The following is a 13,926-nucleotide window of genomic DNA, read 5'->3' as shown; positions in this document are numbered from 1 at the left end:
GTATCTATTCTGCAGATGAGGTGACTCGGGCCAGCGCAGTTAAGTCACCTGCCCAGGATCACTCGTGGTAAGTGATGATGTTGAGACTTGAACTTGTGTCATTCCGTCTACGGACTGAACCCGCCCACCCTGCCTGGCCCGGTGCCTGTGGTGTCTGGCTGTCACCCCACCACCCTGGGTTCTGCCTCCATGGACTCCAGCCTTCTACAAACACCTCTATTAACAGTCACAGGTCTTGCCTTTCAATCCGTGGCCACTGGGGGCTCCAGCCAGGGATGACCCTGACACACCCAGCTTCAGGGCCCAGCTCTGCAGAGAGGGGCTCAGGAGTCAGGGCCCTGGGAGTGGGGAAGCCTCCGAGAGTCCCAGGAGCCTGCCCCAGGTCACACTGCACACTCAAGTGTAGCCTGTAGACACCTTGCTTTTATCTTTGGGTCCTTACTTACTTCCCCCCGGGAAAATAGGGCATAATTAGGGAACATTCCCTGGGCTAGTTTCCACAGCGGTGGGTAAAAGAGTGTTGGGTCTTTTCTTGCTTGGTCTGGCACTGGGGAGTGGGGTGGGGGCAGTCGGAGTTGATTTTCTCAGGCCAGGCCTGTGGGCAGGTCCAAGCACTGTTCCAGACGATGGATGCAACCCCTCCCCGGGCGCATCCCCAGGCGCCCTGATTCTCCCCAGCGGCTCCCTGGCTTGTCCTCCGGCCTCCGCCTACCCCTTCCCCAGTGCTCCCCAAGCCGTAGTGAGGGGTCCCCGCCTGGGGTCTTGCCTGAGCCCAGTGCCCAGCACCTAGGTCTCAGGGGATACCCAGCCTGAGGCTGGCTCAGGTACCACTGGTTGGGGCATCTCACCTCTCTCTGCACTGATCATTTCATTGGTCTTCCACCTCCAGCTCATCCTTACCAGTTAGTCCAACTGCCACAGTGGCCAGTGTGACCTAAATGCAGACCTAAGCTGGTGACTCCTTAAGACTCTTCTGTGGTTCCCTGCCATCCTCGGGACGAACCCCAACTCCCGATGTGGCAGACAAGGCCATGCACTTCGTGGTCCAGGCAACCTTTGGAACTCTGAGCCTTTGCCTCTGCAGCCCCTCCACCTGCCCTGGGCCAAATGCTGTTCACCCTCTGAAACTTAATCATGGCTCTCTTTGGCAAACCTTCCCTGACAATTTCTGATTGGGTGACCCTCTGTGCCTCCACTGCCCTGGGATTCCCCCATCAAAGCACATGTGTGAGGTTGTAAGTGTCTGTCTGTCTGTCCCCCACCAGACTGTGAGCTCCCCAGGCAAAGCCAGCTTGTCCCTTGTCTGTCTTCTTTGCCACCTTGATTTACAGTTGTTGCCAGTGGTGTCTGCTGAATGAATGAGTGAATGTATGAACAAACAAAGGAATGAGCCATGTGGGTCTCAGTTTCCCTAACTATAAAATGTGAGAGTTAGGTTAGCCTCGTGGCTCTTTCTGCATTGAGGTCCTCCCACGCGCACCCCCAGTTTCTCATGTCACATCTGGAGTTACCCCTGATTGCAGACCCACTGCATCCTATTGGGCACTGTGCTGGGAATCATGATATTCATAACCTCCTTGACCCTTATTTAGAGATCAACAGGACAGGAAGCCATGTCTAATGGACTGAAAACCAGAAAGTGGTCCAGGGAGGATGCAGGGCTTGCCCAGGGTCTCAGAACCGATCTGCGGCATCAGAGTTCAGGCTTCATGATCCCTCCAGCACCAGGACACATGCAGCTGGGACAGAGAGTGTGAGCCCCTCGGTCCACCACCTGCCGCAGCTCAAGGCCAAATCCGTTTCCCCCAGGCCTCCTCCATGGAGATGCTCACCATTCAATTTCCCCGCGCCTGCCCAGCGGCATAGAGTAGTTGCTCAATGAAAACTTGTATAATACATGAAAGGAAATGGGAACCTGAAATATTCCCCATCAGAGGGCAAGGGGACACACACCTCTGCCAGGAGTCCTTGCCTTCTCTTCCTCAGAACCCCCCACCCCCCCAGTCTCTCTGGGATTCCCTCAAGGGCAAGTCAGAGGACAGGACCAACCAGACTTAGAGGGGATGCCTCTCTTTATTCATTTATTTCACCACTGCTACCTGGTTTCTCCTGAATCCGGTCTCATTTCTCCTGGTCTAGGCTGGCACCCTCCCTTTGCTTCCCCAGACTGCCCCATCAGCCCCCACCCCCCTGCCTCAGGAACTGCCTTCCGCCCAGCCCAGCTGCAAACTGGAGCAGCAGCTGCAATAACCCATTTAACAGATGGGGAGACTGAGGCCCAGGAGTGCAGAGCACAGCTCTAGGTCACGTGGTGGTCTCCTGGGTTCGCACTTTGCCCTCAGCAGGAAGGGAGGACCCGGCTGGGGCTTCCACTGCCTTCGCTGGGGGTGACTGGCTCCGGCCTGGGGCTTCAAGTGCCTTCACTGGGGGGTGGCTGGCTCCGGCCACGTCCAAGGGAGTTGCCGATTTGATCTTTGAGGGCCTCCAGTCTCCGGGCCAGGTTTGGAACTGCAGCCCCACCTGAGGGACAACGGTGAGACTTGAGGCCAGCACTCCCTTGGACCCTGCCTCACCCAGGCCCATCAGGGTCCCAACATCCTCTGGGGAAACCTCAGGTGGTACCCACTCCCCTCCCCCTGCCATGTACCCCATGGGCTCCAGCATACATCTGGGAGTGCAGGTGGCCCTAGGAAGAGAATTCTAAGTTCCAGAAATAGAAAGATCTTAGAACTCTCACCTCTTAATATGCCCCCTATTTCAGAAATGGGAGGACTAAGGTTTGGAGAAGGTGGGTTCTGGCCCAAGATGACAGAAAACACTGGCAGCCCTTCCCCTGCTCCTTTCTTCACCTCTAAGCACTGGCGATGTGTTCAGGGGCCCCATGGGCAGGGGAGGTGCAGAGGGTACCACTTCCTCCTTGGTCAGCATTTCTGCCAGGACCTGGGTCTGAATCCAGTCGCTGTGACTCCTGGGCCAGGGTGGGTTGGGTGGTGGGAAGCGAGCCTTCGCGTTCCCGGGCCTCCTCCCCCACCCCCACCCCCCAGTGCCCCAGAGCTGGACCCACCTCTCTCTTGAGCACTTGGCAGAGCCAGGGCTACATGGGGGCACCCAGGGTGGGGGCCGGGCAGACAGGGGCATGTCAGCTGGGGCCTTAGAGCCAAACACCTGCAGGCAAGACCAGAGCCCAAACTGGGTGACCCCAGCCCTGCTTCTGTGCCCCACTTCCCTGGCGCCGACCATGTCGCCACCATCCCTGCCGTATCTGCCCCATGGGGCACTAAGAATGTCAGGTGGGCATAAAGGGGTGGGGTCATGGTCACTTTTTCTGTGGGCAGTGCGTGGCCCTTGTGATGTCCTCTCTGGAGACAAGGAACTCCATGAGGGCAGGAACCATGTCAGGTCTGTGAATCCTCAGTGCCCAGAACAGGGGCTGCCACGAAGCAAGGAGCTTAAGGAGGGTTATTGAATGAGGAAGTGAACACTCATTCACTAAGTAAATGCATCCATTAACTCATTCATTAAGTAAATGCATAAATGAGTAACATGTTAAGTGAATGAATGAGTACGCAAACAGCGGAGCACGTTCCCGAAAGAAGGTAGGATGGGGAGAAGGGGCAGGAGAGTAAGTAGCTGTTTTGAACCCTGGGCAGAGAGAACCCAAAGCCAGCCACTCCCCACTATGACCCAGCCCGGCACATCAGAGTCCCCGGAGTTCTGGAGCTTTCCAGACTGCAGACTCCCTAGATCCAGGTCTCCAGATTGCCAGCCTTCCCTCCCCCCACCTCGGCCTTTCCTACCTGGGGCAGGTGGAGCTCCCTCCGTGGGCAGGCCCAGAGGGCCAGTGGCGCTTGGCACAGGGGGCAGAGGTGGCAGCAGGGGCAGGGGCAGAGAGGCGGCAGGGCCTGCAAGAGGCTGAGTCAGGGGCTCTGTGACATTCCTGCTCCTCCCCTCTCCGGGCTGGGCAGAGACTCACGTGGCAGGGGGGAGGTGGCACCATCACACAGGGACACGGTGGGGCTGGGCCAGGGCCCGGCTGGTGAAGGTAGCAGGCAGAGAGGAGGCGCCTGGAAAGAACAGTGGGGTCTGTCTGTCTGTAGTCCTCAATGCTACCAGCAGGCTGGCACCAACGTCCTGCTTTTAACAAACACTCATGGAGTGCTTACTATATGCAGGCACTGTTCTCAATGCTTTACATATGAACTTATTCAATCTGATCTTTAAGACAACCCTGGAGGACCTCCCTGGTGGCGCAGTGGTTGAGAGTCCACCTGCCGATGCAGGGGACACGGGTTCGTGCCCCGAAAAAAACATTTATAAAAAAACCCCCAAAAACCCTGGAAGGCAAGTACTATATCATTCCTATTTTACAGAAGAGGAAACCCAGGCAGTGAGAGGCTAAATGACTCACCCAAGGCCACACAGCTGGTGGCAGAGCTGGAATCAGAACCCAGGGGGTCTGGATCCAGAGATCAGACCTAGCCGTTTCACTGAGCCACCCCTTTCCCACCTGCCCTCCATCCAAAGGCTTGTCTCCGGCCGCGCTCACCTCTCCAGCTCGTGGACCTGCTGAGCTAGGATGCGCTGCTCATCTTGGGCCAGGTCCCGGCTGCTCTGCAGCTGCCTCTTCTCTTTCCTAGGAAGAGCAGGCCCCGGGACCATGACAGGAGGCAGGGCTGGCGGGGGTATCAGTCAGCCTCTCTTCACTGCAGCACAGTAGGAGCCCCAGGAGGCAGGTGGGGACAGAAGGGGAGCCAGGGACCAGGGAAAGGAGGAAGCCCAGCAGTGAGGGGCGGGGCACGGGCGGGGGCAGGGCCCTACCTGAGCCTCTCGTTCTCCAGCATGAACTCCTGCAGCATCCCGTAGAGGTTCCGCTGAGCCCAGGACACCCGGGCCGCAGTGAGTCCAGAGGCTGCAGGGAAGAGGGAGGTAGCTGGAGCCCCAGGAGCCCCAGACCCTATCCTCATCTCACTCCACCCCCAGGGAGCTCATACCTTTGGGGTCCATTTGGCCCAGTTGGGACCGCAGGCGATGGTTCTCCTCCTGGAGCTGCAATAGCTCAGTCTCCAAATGCTGGGGTGGCTTTGCCACAGGGGACTGCAGAGAAACAGACCCAGAGTTGTGGTTGTAAACATTTCACACTGCACAAGGGCTCTGGGGTTGCAGACTGAGTGGAGCTTAAAATCCAGCCCATGCCCCACTCGTCAGCCTTGAATCCTGGCCCAAGGCTGCGTCCATCTGGAGGCGGCACCTTGTCCTAACAGCATGGAAGCGCCTGGAGGGCCCGCTCGAAGCTACACCCCACTCCCTGTCCAGCCCCAGACTCAGCTCTGTTCAAACCTTGGCCCGGATTCTGACCCCAAATAAGACCCCACGTCAGACTCCAACTTAACTCAGACTTATCATGATACCAGCTCGGATGTTGGCCAGACCCTGAATCATGTTCCTAATCAGACTCCCACCCTAGACCCTCCATAACCCTGACTGTGACCCGCACCCGCCCCCCCCCAACCATAACCCCATCATCAAGATTCCGACTCTAATCCCAACCCTGACTCAGTCCCAGACTTCAACGGGACACCAACTCAGTCCCCAGCTATTGCCTGATCCCCCACCCTCTGCCCTGCCCAGCCCTCTGCCTGGGTCTCTCCACTCACCTTGGGGGCCTGGGGCCGAGTGGTGATCCGCTGAGCTCGGCTTGCATATCGCAGGGTGCTGAGGGTTTCGGGAAGGCACTGGGCTGAGGGGGACACGCAGGCCACCTGGGGAGGACTGCCCCTGAGTGTTCCTCTCTGGGAGCCCTCCCTCAGGACCCAGCCCTCCCCGCCAGTCCCCCTTAGGTACCATGAGGGTCACCCCACGCCCCCCCAGCGAGTCCGCCAGCAGCTTGGTGAGCTTGCTGTCCCGGAAGGGGATGTGGTTCTGCTTCCGCTGTGGGTCCAGCAGCAGGGAGATGCAGTGACCTGGGTGGGGAAGGCAGAGTTACCCTTCATGTCCAAGGCCACCCAGCGGGTACTCTGCAGAGCCAGGATCTCCACCCAGGCTTGTAGGTCTCTAAGATATCTCTTTCCACGTGATCTCATTACCCGTTCAGACTGGCTTCTGCCACCAGATGGGGCTCCATCCCTGATCCCCAGGGCCCACTGAAGGGCCTGGCACCTGGCAGGGGCTCAGGAAATGTCTGACAAATAAATCAAATGAAGAGGCATTCCCTATGCGTCTCCCCATGCATGCACAGAGGAAGGCCAAGGCCCCAGCTGTTAAGGACCTCAAGGCCCAATGACCTGGGGGATGGGGAAGAGGGAAGACATGTTAGTGCCCTTCCCCTCACTGGGCCTCAGTCTTCCCAAATGCAACAAGGGACAGGTTGAATGTCTGAGGGCTCACACTCTGCACTTGAGTGTTTCTACCTCCTCAGTTAGAATGTAACTGTATCCTCAGTATTTATAGATCTATAAACAAAGTTCTAAGAGGGAAAAAGCATGAGACAACAGCCAGCCGAGGCCGGAGGGAGGCCTGTGGCTTCTGAATCACAGCTCTTTAACTCTCCTCCATGCCCTACAACTCCTCTGGTTTCCCTCACTGCGGACAGCTATGGGTAAGGCACAGAGGAGGGATTCAGGAAGTCAGTCCAGCTGGCCCCAGATCTTACCCAGGGCCAGCAGGCTGCGGTTGATGCTGTTGGCCTCAGTCATCAGCTCCCCACGGGATCCTGTGGCCGCCACCTTCTCACTGCCAGCCAGGTCTACAAAGCACAGCTTCCCCCCGGCAGGGGGTTCCCCGGGATCCACAGGAGGCATCTGCTGGGGTTGGGGGAGCAGGGCTTGATGGGGACGTGGGCGGGGCTGTCCCCATCAAAGCCACAAGGCCAAGGGTTTTCACCATTACCTCCTGTGAATGCCCAAGTTGTTTTATACAGCCAGAGGCAGACCCTTGCTGGGTGGCCCTGGGCCAGCTCTTTCCCCAAGCTGGGGCACTCACAGTTTGGTGGCTGATGTATAGTGTGAGCAGGGCATGGCTTCGGCTGGAGGCCTGGTTCATGGTGTGAGCTGAGCTCCTTCTACGGCTAAGACCTAGAGGGGAAAAACATATGGAGCTGGACGTGGTAGGAAGAGCAAGTGGTCACCAACAAAGAAAAAGGAGAAAAGGCATCCTGGTAGAGGGCCCAACCAGTGCAAAGGCACAGAGGCAGGAGAGTAGAATGATGGGTGCTGGGTCGGGCTCTAGCACAGATCAGTGAAAGGGGGCTGGAGAGAACTGAGTGGAAGAATGTCAGTCTGATTCACATTTTATCAACATCTCTCCCACTGCTGTGTGGACGGAGAGAAACTCAGACAAAGAGGTCAGCTGGGAGGCACGGCACAATGCTCGGCCCGAGCCCAGGGTCTCAGTGTCCCTGATGCCGGCCACAGTAGGTGCTCAATAAAAATCTGATGAATGGATGGATGAGAGTGGAACTGAAGGGCCTTTAGGCTAGGCTAGGAGGTATGGCCTTTAGTCTCGTGGCACTGGAAAGGTCTGGAAGGGAAGCGGGATGTGGTTTGCTACATGGAGAAGCATGGACTGAAAGGAGGAGACCCTTCCAGGGGGGAAAAATGAGGCCTGACTGAGGCAGAAGCCTAGGGCTGGAGAGGAGGGTGGGAAGAGTCTGGAAGGCAAAATCAGGAGGCCTGGGGGGTAGGGGTGAGGGACATTCTTGGGCTGTATCTGAATTGTTGGTTTGCTGGCTCTTTTCTCCCCCAAGGGTCATCTCTGAACCCACAGCTCCAGGCTGGGGCCCCGAGGGCATCTCTCGTACCCCAAGGCTCCCCTGAAAAAGCACGCACCCATTTGCAGAAGTTCCATCAGGGCCCCCAGACTCCCGAACTCCACCACCCGCAGATGCTGCACGTAGAAGCCCCGCGTCTTGTTCCAGCGAACAGGGAGGGGCCGGGGAGCCCCTAGGCTCAGCAAGTCTCGGACCTGAGAGTGGAGGGTGGAAGGCGAGGGGGGGCCCTCTGAGTTCTTGCTTCATCCACCCCGAGACCTCATGGTCGACAGTCCCCCATCTATTCTGCCCCTTGACCCAGCCTCCTTGGAAAGAAATGCCTCCGTTTCCTTGTGGGCTGTCTTTCTAGCCTTCTCAGTCCCCCACCTGCTCATTGTAGATCTCCAGATAGGAGGCATGGAGAGTGACAGGGGCACCGAGGTGCTGCACGCGGTCCAACAGCCAGGCGAAGGTCCTCTGCGTGATGCCGGCCAGGCTGGGGGGTACGGGCACGCCCTCCCCCTGGGGGAAGAAACAGCTGGGGCTGGCTTACCACCACCGCCGCAGTTATAATTACCCTTTGTAGAGCACTGTGCCCAATTCCCATACAACATCACATTTAATTCTCAGTCAGTACTATCACTTCCATTTTACAGATGAAGAAACTGAGAGCTAGTAAATAAAGCGGACACAATTTGAACCCAGGTGCTCTAGACTGGCCAAGTCCCTTCACCTCCCTGATCCTCAGTTTCCTTGTCTGCAAATAAATGGGGCTGGGCCCCATCGTCCACGTCGCTCCCCTCTGGGAGTCTGCGCTGCCTGCGGCTCCCCAGGGCTTCTCGCCCACCGACCCCTGACCCCTGCGGGCTCCGAATGCGATCGGCCCACCTGGGGAGGAGGTCCGGTCAGGGTGTAGGTCTTCCCAGAGCCGGTCTGGCCGAAGGCGAAGACGGTGCAGGAGAAGCTGCGGGCCGCAGGGGTGTGGCTGTACCCAGGGAGGGGTGGGGGGCGGGGGGCGGGGCCGTGTGGGGGCGGGGCGTCACCAGGCCTCACTCACCCACGCAGCGCCAGGTCGCCCAGGCGCCGCACGCCGCAGGCCCGGAACACGTCTTCTTGCGTGCGCGCCCCGTCCAGCACTGCGCCGAAGCGGAACGCCACGTCGGGGCCCCCGCCTGGGGGGCTCACCTGGGAGAGGGGGCCGTGGAGAAGGGGGCGGGGCACTCTGGGGAGGGCGGGGCTCACCTGGGGGAGTGCGGGGCCTGGGGGAAATTGGCCTGGAGGGACCTGGCATCTTCCCGGTAGGTGTTTTTGGGGGAGTGCGTGGGAGGTCCTCACCTGCAGAGTCCGGGTCCCTGAGCAGTGCAGCACGCTCTGCTCCCCTCGACGCAGCTCCGCCGCGCTCATGGGACGCACCCTGTGGTCCGAAGAGGCAGGGAGGGGGTGGATGGTCCATCCTGAAATCTCCGTCAGTGCCTTCCTCGCTTGGACCCCTCCTAGCCAACCTATACCCACCTGAGCACCACCTGGATGGGCGTTTCTGGCCCCTCTGGTCCCTGCTCCAGGTTCCGCGCGGGGTCCCTGTGGCAGCAACGCGAGTTAACCATCCCTGCGCCAGCGGCTCCTTGAACCTCCCTATATCTGTACTTACCCGTCGGGGGACCCGCGTTCCTCCATGTTCTGCTTTGCACACGGGTTAGCTCCGCCCGAGTCTCGTTCTTTTCCCTCCCCAGTACCCTCCCCCTTCACCACACTGGGACTGGCTATACACACCTTACATCCTCCACCCTCATCCCCCCCTTCCCAGGCAGCCATCCATCCGGAAAGGCTGGGCCTACCCAGGGCTAGCTAGTTAAAGATTTACCCACAGCCACCTCTGTGGTGGAGAGAGTCTGTAGCTAGGGGACTCTGGAGTCTGAGGATCACTTGCCCTTGGCCAGTCCCATCAGGAGGGACCACCCAGACCAGCCTCCTCTGTGCACAGATGGGGAAACTGAGGCCGGGATGGGAAGGACTCAGCCAGGGCCACACAGCAAGTCTGGGCAGAGCATGGACCAGGCTCTTCCTACTTTCTCTGCCTACTCCTCCAGTTTTGTAATCTTCCTCCCCACCTTACCCCTCCCCAGCAGTTCCAGCTTCCTCTAGCTCAGAGCCCCAGGAGGGGAAAGGGGTCTAGAGGGGTGGGAGGGGCCCAGGTCTCAGTACCAGGAAGATGTGGCTGGACTGAATTCCTTGAGCTGAGCTGACAACAGGCTCTGAAGCATCTGGTTAAACTTTGGGCCACCTGCCTCTCCAATGCCAGAGCTGATCCAAGGCCAGGGAGGTTGTTTAACTCTCTCCTGGCCTGGCTGATGAGAGCAGCAGAGACGTCTGTGAACATGCTGGGCCGGGGCAATCACCCATTCAGTGCCATTCTTCATGCAGGGCACCGGGTGGAGGAATCACATGCAGATCCTGCCCCTTCCAAGCTCATAGTCGCGCTACGGAGACAGGTAAGTGCAATCTGATGTGCAGGGGTTTGGAGGAGGGGGTGGGATTCAGAGGCCTGTAGGAGCAGGGAGGTGAGAGTGGTGGGTGAGTGTGTTCCAGGCAGAGGGAGCATATCCTGCAGGAAGGCCAGGATGGGGTGGGGAGATGTGTGCGGCATTGAGAGCTGGTTTGAGGCTGGACTCAGCTCACGAAAGGCACATCAAAGAATCTGGACGCATTCCTCAGAGAATCAGGAAGCCCATGAAGGGTTACCAACAGGGAAGTGACACCATCAGTAGGTATCGATTGTTATAATTATTGCCATTCTGGCTATCTCTGCATGTTCTCTGAATATTTCTGTAAATTCCTCTTCCTTCAAAGAAACATTAGAATGAAAGCTCTAATAATCACCCCCTCTTGACGAAACACGCTCTATACCACCACAAATGACAGCCAACTATCAGAGCCACCCAAGTAGCAAATGATTTATCTTGGTGGCAGGGAGTTCCCCATGCACTGGAGGCATGCAAGCAAGAGCCCAGTTGACCTTTTGGTTTTTTTTTTGTTTTGTTTTTTTTTTTTTTTTTGACCTTTTGGTTTTATAGGGCCTTCTAGCTAGATCTGCAGGGAGAATTAGGTAGAGCAAAGAGCCGCCTCCAGCTCTGCCACTAACAAACCGCAGAGCCCTGGGCAAGTCCTTTCCCCTTTTAGCCTGTTTCCTTCCTACGAAAAGAGATTAATGATCCTGCCCTTATTTTATATAGTTCTGTGATTTCAGTGAAACTATAATTGAAAGTGATTCATATATTGTAAAGAATTATTTAAAAGCAAAAATAAAAATCCCTAGATGATCTCCAAGAGTCTTTTCAACTCTGAAGTTCCTTAATCTATTGTATTTTTTGAATCCTTGAGGTGGATAGGACAAGAATTACCATTGCTGTTTTTCAAATGAAAACAGAATAAAACATAACAGGAACATAGAGATAGGCAGGGGAAGTTGTCTAAGGAGAAAATAGCTGTAAGTGGCCCAACTGAGAGAGTTTAAATCCAAAACCAGGAACTCTAAGTTCTTTGCTGTCTGCTGTGGCAGGTTGACTTTTTTTCATGTCGTAAACTCAGTAAGTGAACGAGGGTTAAGGTCTATGAGTCACTCACATCTTAGTGTGCATGGGTTTCATCAGATTGCTGTTCCTCCTCAAACTGGAGTGAGGGGAGCCACACTGAAGGGATTTTGAGACAAGTGCAGAGACAAGGGACATGTGCACCTGGGGTGTGACGAGCTGTTTGGTCAGGACGTTTACACCAGGCTCCCAACCTGGATCCGAATGTGGCCGTCATGGGTGTCTACAAGCAGGAGCAAAGTTCTGGTTCTGGTCTCTCATGGTGAATGTGAACATCTGCCACCCTCACGTGGAGCATTCATGCAGCAGATTTTCATTAAGCCTCCTCTCTATGCCAGGCTTCCAGGCATTTGAGATACTCTAGGGAACAAAACAGACAACGCTAAGTGTTTGTGGGGTTGTGGAGCACCAGGAACTTACACATGACAAGTGTAAATATGACCATTGTTTGGAAAACTGTTTGGCAACATCTACTAAAGCTCAACATATACCTGTCCTATGACCCAGCAATTCCACTCCTAGGTCTGTGCCCAATAGAAATGAGTGCATACTTCCGCCTAAGGACATATACAAGAACATTCTGTGTAGCTTTACAGTCATTTTAACCACCACCTCCATCACCGCTACCACTATTTCTACCTCTGTCTTTGTCATCATGACGGCCACCATCACCCCATCACCAATACCTACCAGCAGTGCGCGTAATCAGCACTGCCAATAACCAGCAGTGCCCATAATCATTAGTCACTGCAACCACCGTCTCCACCACCATCATCTTTGTTACCATTGTATGTAGTCTGTGTTTATTCACTTGAGAAAATTCAAGATGCAGTACCTGGGCCCCAAGCCCCTCTTTGACCCTGATGCTGCCTGTTCCCACAGCTGGGACTGAGTCCCTCTGTGTCCACCTCCCCTCATCACCCTGTTTCGAGCTTGTCCTCCACTTCCAGACCGCCCCTTTTCCTAGGGAGCAGTGGGACTCCTGTGGTTGAGGGAGGGATAGAGAGAAGGCATGTACAGAAGCTCAGCACATCTTAGAAGCTGGCTGGACCCTGCAGGGGTGCATCGCCAGGCCTCGCTAGAGGGCAGCAGAGCATCATGCCAACACGGCCCCAGGGTTCATCACAAAGGAGGCTTTGTCAACGCTCTTTCTATACATTTTCTCCTGAGCTTGTGCACTGTGGAGGGGCTGGCTGGCCTTGTGCTGTGCACGGGGATGAGCAGGCCCTCAAGAAGTGCTTCTCGAGGGAATGAATAAAAGCCACATTGAGCAATCAGGGGACCCTCCCACACACACCCTGCTCCTGGTTCTAGCCCCTTCAGTCCACTGTCCTCCCTTCAGCCCCAGCCATCCCCCGCCCTGAGAAAACCCTACCCTCATCCCTGGGGCCTCAGAATGAAGTCTGAGGTCCCCTGGCTGGGACTGAAGGCCCTTCAGACTCAAGGCCATTTGGGCTCTATCTCCAGCTGCCCCCTCTGGCTGTCCGTCTCCACTCCCCACAGCCCCCAACGCCTGCATCCTGTGCTCCAGCCCAAAGCTTTCCTAGGCTTTCCTTTGATCCCTTTAAACCTTTGCCCCTGCTGTTCCCTCTGCCAGGAGCACTCACTTCTCCCTGGTGGATTTGTCCTGCAAGCCTTCCCATCCATAGTATGCCTTCCCTCACACCCCCCGCCCCATGAGGTCAGGTTGGAACCACATCCGTGTCCTCACAACCTCCTGGCTTCCCCCCGTTACAGTGCTGACCGCACTGCGTTGCTCTTCCTCTCTGTCGGGAAGCAGGGACTCTGTGGGCTTCATCCCTAGGGCCTCCGAGCCAGGGCCCTGCATGCAGTAGGAATGTAACAGATGTTGGTCGGAAGAAGGGAAGGAGCCGGGAAGGAGGAAGGGAGGCTGGCGCGAGGGCTGCTGGATGCATCCCTCCATCCCTCCCTGACCTCCGTCTCTCCTCCCTCCCTTCCTCTCCTAACCACAGACTCTCAGCTTCATGATGTAAGGACTCATTTAGAGACCGATTTATCATAGAGATCATCAACTCCTGCCACAAAGCTACTCTCAGATGTGCCCAGAAGCTGAATGACACTCTCCCCAAGCTAGCCTCTTGGACCAACCGTGTGCTACAAATTTGGAGTTCGCAGAGGGTGGAGGACAGGCTCTAGGGGGCCCTGGTAAGCCCGAGTGTCAGTGCCTTCTGCTCCCCCGACACATTACACAGGAGGGCTCGTCCCCATTTGTGAGGTACAGAGACTGAGGCTCTGTGGGAAGAGGTTGAGCCCAGCCTGGGGCTCACCCTGCCAGACAGACTTGCATTGGATTGAGGTGGAAGAAAGATGATAAAGAAGATCAGTGAGGAGGATGGTCTCCCTTTATCACACGACACCCATCTGTCATTGCTCCACTTGTATCCCCCATGGAGGAAAAGCCAGATGGGTCCAAGGCCTGTTGTGAAATTTTCCAAACAGAGCTTGCTGTAATCTTTCATTAAAACATCAATGTGGGCCACAGGACTCATTTCACAAAATTCTCCAAAACAGGAACCTTAAGGGATCACTGAATGAATGTCTCTCTGGCCCCCTAGCCCATTTTGCAGATGGAAA

The 13,926-nt window shown here is 56.4% G+C and overlaps 1 protein-coding gene across 1 annotated transcript; it reads right to left on the bottom strand.

The window, feature by feature from the left end:
• Window positions 1-2,077: 2,077 nt before the first annotated feature.
• KIF12 (kinesin family member 12) lies at window positions 2,078-9,348 on the bottom strand. Its single transcript, XM_067745463.1, has 17 exons — window positions 9,257-9,348; window positions 8,802-9,158; window positions 8,633-8,708; window positions 8,132-8,266; window positions 7,824-7,959; window positions 6,979-7,070; window positions 6,650-6,800; window positions 5,842-5,960; window positions 5,655-5,759; window positions 4,992-5,094; window positions 4,819-4,909; window positions 4,547-4,633; window positions 3,974-4,064; window positions 3,798-3,902; window positions 3,065-3,165; window positions 2,850-2,968; window positions 2,078-2,520 (listed from the first exon to the last, which is right to left on the bottom strand). The coding sequence occupies exons 1-17, from the start codon at window positions 9,346-9,348 to the stop codon at window positions 2,411-2,413; spliced, it is 2,070 nt and encodes a 689-aa protein (XP_067601564.1). The 3' UTR covers window positions 2,078-2,410.
• Window positions 9,349-13,926: the final 4,578 nt, after the last annotated feature.

This window comes from Pseudorca crassidens, chromosome 7, assembly GCF_039906515.1.
Source record: "Pseudorca crassidens isolate mPseCra1 chromosome 7, mPseCra1.hap1, whole genome shotgun sequence".
Lineage (NCBI taxonomy): Eukaryota > Metazoa > Chordata > Mammalia > Artiodactyla > Delphinidae > Pseudorca > Pseudorca crassidens.
Note: the sequence above shows the minus strand (reverse complement) of the source record. Positions and strands in the feature narration are given on the sequence as shown.

Bases quoted from the DNA above. Each gene is read 5' to 3' on its own strand.
- KIF12 (XM_067745463.1), bottom strand. From the start codon at position 9,348: ATGGTTAACTCGCGTTGCTGCCACAGGGACCCCGCGCGGAACCTGGAG. The intron at 7,071-7,823 runs GTGCGTGCTTTT...TTTCCCCTCTAG, and splicing joins GATGGAACTTCTGCAAATGG to GTCTTAGCCGTAGAAGGAGC. The intron at 5,095-5,654 runs GTGAGTGGAGAG...GTTTCTCTGCAG, and splicing joins CTCGGCCCCAGGCCCCCAAG to TCCCCTGTGGCAAAGCCACC.